Source organism: Mesoplodon densirostris, chromosome 1, assembly GCF_025265405.1.
Source record: "Mesoplodon densirostris isolate mMesDen1 chromosome 1, mMesDen1 primary haplotype, whole genome shotgun sequence".
NCBI classification, from domain to species: domain Eukaryota; kingdom Metazoa; phylum Chordata; class Mammalia; order Artiodactyla; family Ziphiidae; genus Mesoplodon; species Mesoplodon densirostris.
In genome coordinates, this window is record NC_082661.1 from 210,158,767 (window position 1) to 210,166,407 (window position 7,641).

A 7,641-nucleotide genomic window follows, 5' to 3' on the forward strand; every position below is an offset into this window, starting at 1 on the left:
GAAATGTATAAGAGGAAAAATCAGCTATGGTTTGGAATGTACCTTAAGTCCAACAAGGAATTGAACAGAACTGATCATTGGCCAGAATCTTCTCAAGTCCTTCAGAGGTCAGAAGACGAACAAAGCATTTTAACAGGGAGTCTCTTAAACTTAAGAGATGGGTGCCTCTGACCTCAGCCTCCCACGTGAGAGCAAAGGCTCTCAAGCTCTAACTTGCACATAAGTCACCTAGAGATTTTATGAAAAAGTAGACTACTGTTCAGTAGGTCTGGGTGGGACCTGAGATTCTGCATTTCTAAGAAGCTTCCAGGTGACGACCATGGTCTAGAAGACGAGCCCAGCCACAGATGTGACGCTTGCAGGCCCCAGGGGGCCAAGCTCATCTGTGTGCAGCAGGGGAGGTGGGAGCTTGGCTACGTGGCTGGGCGTCCACGTTCCGTCCCGTAAGCAAGGCCCTACAGGACACGGGGCAGACCCAGAGCTGGAGGGCAGGGCCTCAGCCTCCAGCACAGCGCAGTCTTGCCTCAGGTCCTAACGTGTCAGGAGTGGGTGGATTAAGGTTTAAGAAAATATTTTATATGTTTAGAAGAGTTGAGAGTCATTCTTATTTTTTTAGGGAAGAAATTGTATTTAATTAGATTAATTAATTCATCATTTTAAGTTGAAGTATAGTTGATTTACAATGTTGTGTTAGTTTTAGGTGTACAGCACAGTGATTCATATATATATATTCTTCTTCAGATTCTTTTCCATTATAGGTTATTACAAAATATTGAGTATAGTTCCCTGTGCTATAGAGTAGGTCCTTAGTGGTTATGAGAGTCACTCTTTAAACATCAGAATCTTGGAGTGTACAGTGAAGGGAGGCCGAGTGGCTCCGCGAGCTCCTCTCTCTCCACTTTCCCATAGAGAAGCCCTGACTGGCCGCTGAGGGCGAGCCACACACACGCCCTCGCGCCCGGCGAACCCGCGCGGTCAGTATCATAGGACACAGGCTTTGCCGCAGTTCATCTTCCTCCCTGTGTACTTTCCGTTTGCCTTCCTGGAATTCTGCTGCATCACAGAAGCTGGAAGTTCCGATGTTCCATTGAACTCACGATGGAAAGTCTTGACTTGACCGGTCAGAGTAATGAAAGGCAGTCATAGAAATAAAGATTATTCCGCAGAAGGAGAAGGAGCTGGAAAACGACCAAAACGAAAGTGCCTTCAGTGGCATCCATTGCTAGCAAAGAAACTTCTTGACTTTTCAGAAGAGGAAGAAGAGGAAGACGAAGAGGAGGATATTGATAAGGTTCAACTTCTTGGGGCCGCGGGTCTAGAGCAAGATGGTGAAACTGAAGATGATGAATCACCAGAACAGCGAGCCCGGAGACCAATGAATGCATTTCTCTTATTTTGCAAACGTCATCGCTCTCTTGTACGTCAGGAACACAGGAACAGGCTTGATAACCGAGGTGCTACCAAGATACTAGCTGATTGGTGGGCTGTTCTCGATCCAAAGGAAAAGCAGAAATACACAGACATGGCCAAGGAGTATAAACATGCATTTATGAAAGCAAATCCTGGCTACAAATGGTGTGCTACCACAAACAAGCCTGTGAAATCCCCAACATCCACTGTCAATCCACGGGAGAAACTGTGGGCCTTCCCATCTGACTCTTCAAGAGCCTTGCCAAGCCCCAAGAAAACAAAGCCTGAAGAAATGCCTCAGCTTAACTTTGGGATGGCTGATCCTACTCAAATGGGAGGCCTGAGCATGCTGCTTTTAGCTGGAGAACATGTTCTTGGTACACCAGAGATATCCTCTGGCACTTGCAGGCCTGATGTTTCAGAATCCTCTGAATTGCGTCAGGAGTCACCATTATTTCAGTTTGCCGAGATATCTTCAGGTACCTCCCACCCTGATGTTCCGTCAAAACAATGTCAAGCATCAGCCTTGTTTCAGTTTGCAGAGATCTGTTTGAAGACTTCACAGTTGGGCGGTGCTGAACCTGTAAAACGCTGTGGAGAGTCTGCACTCTTTCAACTGGCAGAGATGTGCCTGGCATCAGAGGGGGTGAAAATGGAAGAATCAAAGCTAATAAAAGCCAAAGAATCAGATGGCGGAAGAATTCAAGAACTGGAGAAGGGCAAGGAAGAAAGAGAAATGAAAATGGAGAAAATAGATGAAGCCAGGTTCCAGAAAGAAGCAGAATTTGAAAAATCAGCTAAGGAAAATGTAAGAGATTCTAAGGAATTAAGAAATTTTGAGGAGCTGCGAATGGATGATATAATGGGTATAAAAATGGAAGCTCCTAAAGCAATTAAAAAGGAAGAATTAGAGGAAGATCAAAAATGTAGTCACTTCCCTGATTTTTCTTACTCTGGCAGTAGCAAGATAATAATAAGCGATGTTCCCAGTAGGAAGGATCACATGTGCCATCCTCATGGCATTAGGATCATCGAGATTCCCACAGCGTTAAGCAAACCAGAAAAGCTAAAAAAGGAAAAGAAGAAAACCAAAATGGATCGACAGGGAAATGATAAATCCACACCCAAGAAGACTTGCAAAAAGAGGCAGTCCTCGGAATCTGATATCGAGAGTGTCATGTACACCATTGAAGCTGTTGCAAAGGGAGACTGGGGCATCGAGAAGCTTGGAGATACCCCTCGCAAGCAGGTGCATACATCCTCGAGTGGCAAGGGAAGCATTTTGGATGCCAAGCCACCAAAGAAGAAAGTGAAATCAAGAGAGAAGAAAATGTCAAAGGAGAGATCCTCAGACACCACCCAAGAGTCAAGACCTCAAGATTTTATCAGTATTTCTGCCAGCAAGAACATTTCTGGTGAGGTCCCAGAGGGTATAAAAGCAGAACCTTTGACCCCTACGGAGGATGCATTACCACCCAGTCTATCGGGACAGGCCAAGCCTGAGGACAGTGAGTGTCACAGAAAAATAGAGACTTGTGGCTCCCGGAAATCTGAGAGGTCTTGCAAAGGTGCTCTTTATAAAACCCTGGTGTCTGAGGGTATGCTCACCTCTCTGCGAGCTAATGTTGGCAGAGGGAAACGAAGGTCAGGAAAAGGAAAGTCCTCTGATCATGAAGAGTGTTGGCATGAAGAAAGCTGGACATTTCACCAGAGTGGGACCAGTGGAAGCAAGAAGTTCAAGAAGACAAAGCCAAAGGAAGACTCTCTCCTTGGCTCAGCAAAGCTGGATGAAGAATTTGAAAAGAAATTCAACAGCCTCCCTCAGTATAGTCCTGTTACATTTGACCAGAAATGTGTACCTGTCCCAAGAAAAAAGAAGAAGAGCGGACATATGTCCTCAGAACCGACCCAAACCAGCAAAGGTCCTTTCCAGTCTCAGAAAAAGAACTTATTCCACAAAATTGTCAGCAAATACAAGCACAAAAAGGAGAAGCCTAATGTTCCGGAAAAAGGAAGTGGGGATAAATGGTCAAACAAGCAACTCTTCTTGGCTGCCATTCACCCTACAGAAGCCATATTTTCAGAAGACAGAAACACCACAGAGCCTGCTTATAAGGTTACAAATGCCCCATCCATTCCCAACACTCCAGAGCCAACAAGGGCGCAAGAACCCTTGGTGGGCAGTCAAAAGAGAAAAGCAAGGAAAACCAAGATCACACACCTTGTCAGGACAGCAGATGGCCGGGTATCACCAGCAGGAGGTACTTTGGATGACAAACCAAAGGAACACCTGCAGAGGAGTCTTGTTAAGGTGACCGAGACAGGCTGCAATGACGCATGCTCACACAACCGAGGGGCCACGGAGACGCGGAGCAGCACCCCGGAGATGCCCGCCGTGTCTGCGTTCTTCAGCCTCGCTGTGCCGGCCGAAGTGGCTGCCATGGAAAATGCATAGAAGTCAGAGATCAACTCCGCTCCCCCATGATGGACAGCCAAAAGAAATGCCCCCGACTCCTGTACTTATTTCTTGCGCTGACCAGTGAAGCGCCCTTTAATTGTAAAACATTGTGCTTTACCTACTACCCTAGCCTTGTCTTTATTGAGAGATGCTAGTGAGTCCATGTGGTGGCAGATAGAGACAGCAAACAAGTGCTTGTTGCCCTACACGGCCCAGATTCACTTGAAGCAGAAGTTGGCACCCTGGGCCAGTTTGTTCTTTCAGAACCCAGAGTCTTTGAGGGTGATGTTGTCTGTCTGATAATGAGCAGAAATGGGATGATCCTAGAGCTTTGCTTTCTATGGAAGGCTTTTGATGGTAATAGGTGGTAACTTGGTAAAAGGCTGCCTTTACTGTAGCTCATCCAGCATCTCTTTTGCCAACCAGAGAGTGTGAAACTAGTTTCATATATTACCTAGTTATTCTTTCAAAACAAAAACCAAAAGCAAAAAAACAAAAACTGACACACTGCACTAGTTATTATTAGATATTCTTAGTCATTTTTGTACATGGAGGTTTATGTTCTAAGATGGTTTATATAATAGGCTATACCTACATTTACATTGTAGAATAATATTAAAAAGCCTCTTCCAGAGACTCCCAAACAGCACGGGCAGGCAGATGTACCGCTGTTAGCGGTGTATGCTCGGCCTTGTGGTCCATATATTCTGCACTTTTATATTTGCCACCAGAGTGGTAGTTTGCTGGCACAAAGAGAAAGAGAGAGAAGAAGAAAAATTACAGTTCTTACAAGCAGAATTTTTTTCTTAGCCTTGAGTGACCAAGAAGAATTTGCTTGGGTCCAATTGTGGCGAATATTTTCCCAGACAGGGGAAGAGTCCAGCAGATTACAGATTACTGATGTTTTCATGCCTTGAGGATTCTTTTATTTTTACACAAGGGTCTGAGTGACCAATGGATCGTTCATACAGACAAAAAAAGAAAAATAGTATTCAGAAGTGACCTTAGGATTACTTCACTATTCAGAACACATTGAAGACACACTCACTTTGTGTGGTCTTTGAGCTACAGCCCTTTTACATCCATCCCAGACAGACTGGACGGGTAGCAATTGCTATGCACAGCCTAATTGGCACTGCAGGTTTTTAGAGCCATTTTGAGTTTTTGTGGTTACGGAGGTATTGATGAGGGAGGTGTGCCTGACCAGAGTGGGACTCGCAGTTATAGATCCACCTGCAAGTTTCCTGTTTCCTTTTCATGTTTTGTTGCTTTTGAACATAAAACCAACCATACATATGCCAGTGCAACTGGATTAACTGGCTTAGAACATTCAACATATTGACTCCATCACCTGACGTTCACAGTATCTTGTTTCTTAGCAACAGATGCAAAGTGATAAATCAAAATTAGTCGGCGGCTACAGATTTTACAGGGTATTTGTTCCATAGCACAAAGTATTTCCCCACTCTTGCATCACAGCACAAACTACCAACTTTTAAGTATTGGATTCCAGCAATAATTTTTACTGGTTTTCAAACTGGCGGAATTTTGATAGTGTTAGTTCAAGTTTGAAACTTTTGAATTAGATCTCTAAATGGTGACAGTTTACAAGGTTTTATCTAGCTATCTTATTTATACTTGACTGAATTGTAATGATGATTTTTTTTCTCATCGTAATTTGACCTAATAGCCATACCAAAAAATGACTCTATTAGTACTGACTAGGTTTAGCTTTTCACGGTTGTAGATGTTACTTCAGTTTCGGTGCTGGAAAATATGTACAACATACTAACAGAATTGAAAAAGAACAGAGAGATTTGGGCTTTTGTTTTTTTCAAAGCAGGTAAAGAGGGCATCAGGGCATTGGAACGGTGTCCTCAAAAATGCATATTCCTTGTGGGCATGGAGGAAGAAGGAATTAGTAAGCAAGGTTAATCAGAGGCAGAAGCTTAGCCCCATTCACACAGAAATAAATCAGGTGAGCAACCCCAGATTTTAGCATGATATTTTTACTACGATGCTGTTGTATTAATATTTTCTAAATTTCGAAACACAAAGTGAATGTTTGAAAATTGCTGGGTCCCAGTGTTGGTGGCTGTTGGAGTTTCTGGACCACTTGCTAGCAGTGATTTAAAAATTATAATTAGCTAAAATCCAAAAAAAAAAATAAAATCAACAACAAAAGTTGTTTGGTGCAGAACATGCACCTTGACAATGGCACTAACTTGTTATTCTCTAGAACATGTTAGAATAGGTCTATTTTTGCCAGTGCCCTCTCCTCCAGTCCTCTGATTACATTTCACTAGAGTTCCTTAACAGAGTGCTGTATATTCATGGGACCTTTCTTAAAAAGAAGCAAAACAAAAGATGACTTTTTTCTATGTGATTAATATATCTTACTTGATCTGCTTTTCCTAAACCTCAGTGGCTTTTCCCTTAGGCAAGGGTCGGGGTGGAGGGCAACCTACTGGATACGACTGTTTCAGGTACTTTAGAAAAAAAACCCCCACCTTTTTGTAGACATGCTTAATTTTTAAGCGGTTAGGCACTGAGAGTAGCAGAAATCCTGCAAAGCTCTATAGTCTTTTAGACACTCACCTTGTCATTTCTCTGAGTAATGTCTTGATTTCAAAAATAGTGCTTTTCTCATGCCCTGAATCCACTGGAGAGGGGTGTTGGTATTTTCAGGTAACAACATTTGTGAGCACAAATATTGCAGACCAACATGTAGTACCCTCCCCCATTTATCATTTTCATTTCACTTCTCTCATTCTTTTTTATTTTAGAAAATCATATTGCTATGGTGTGTACCTTAATCTGCCAGCAAACACCATCTACACTAACATTTGTCCCACAAGCATCCTCAAGAGAAAAAGTTGTTGCACCTTATATATATTTCAAGCAAACCAAAATATGATGCTCTTCTGCCTTTGTTTTATTCTAAATTGTTGTATCATATCTTTCTGAAACCATTCTGAATCTAGTTGAAATTCTCAATATTTATGCTTTTACCTTAATTTCTAGATTCAAACCTGTATATAAATCTTTGGAACAAAATTGTCCTAGCCCTTCTCTGTGTTGCTGGAAGTGGATGATTTAGTCTCAGATGGAGACACAGTACTGTTCCAGTTTTCTTTAGCCTTTTATTTATTTAGTTATTCTGGGTATTTTCCTATGTAATTTTGAAGTGTGTAGAGTATACTATAGTTACTGAAGCTGCAGCTCCAAGAAGCTGAGTGAAAGAGAGAAAATACTGTAAGACGCCCTTCTTAAGTGTTTATTTGTTTGGATAACTGTAATGAGGCCAGGAAAAGGCAAAAGGTCCCACAGCCACTTTGAAGACACAGGTTCTTATCCCCAAACTAGGTTAGGTCCCAGATTTTAGATGAAAATGGTGAATTCTTTAAAGCCCTCTTTTTTAAAAGGATATATCATACCATTGTAATTCTGACAGTCTTTTCCCCCCCGAAAATATATTTATTTAATTCCGTCAGATGAGCTTTCTACCAGTGCCCCCTCAAAGCCATGCTCAACTCATTCCCACGTTATCACTGTTATTATAGTTCCTGCCATTCAAACTGCTGCCGAGAAAAAAAGTGATCGAACACTGTGAACAAAATGGAGCATCTGAACGGGTCTGGTTATTTAGAATCCAACTTGTGTAATCCCTGTCACTCTCTTATCAAGTCAGATGCTACTCTGCCTGAGTCATAGAAAATTTTGTTTGCACTCTGTAGTCCTTGGCTCATCCTCTGGAAATGTTTGCACCTATG

The 7,641-nt window shown here is 42.4% G+C and overlaps 1 protein-coding gene across 1 annotated transcript; it reads left to right on the top strand.

Annotated features, from left to right (window-relative positions):
• The first annotated feature begins 1,129 nt into the window (after window positions 1-1,129).
• Window positions 1,130-4,023, top strand: LOC132486953 (uncharacterized). The gene is given in 3 exon segments (XM_060094495.1): window positions 1,130-2,056; window positions 3,045-3,856; window positions 3,858-4,023. Coding segments are annotated over 3 exon segments (1,905 nt in total).
• Window positions 4,024-7,641: the final 3,618 nt, after the last annotated feature.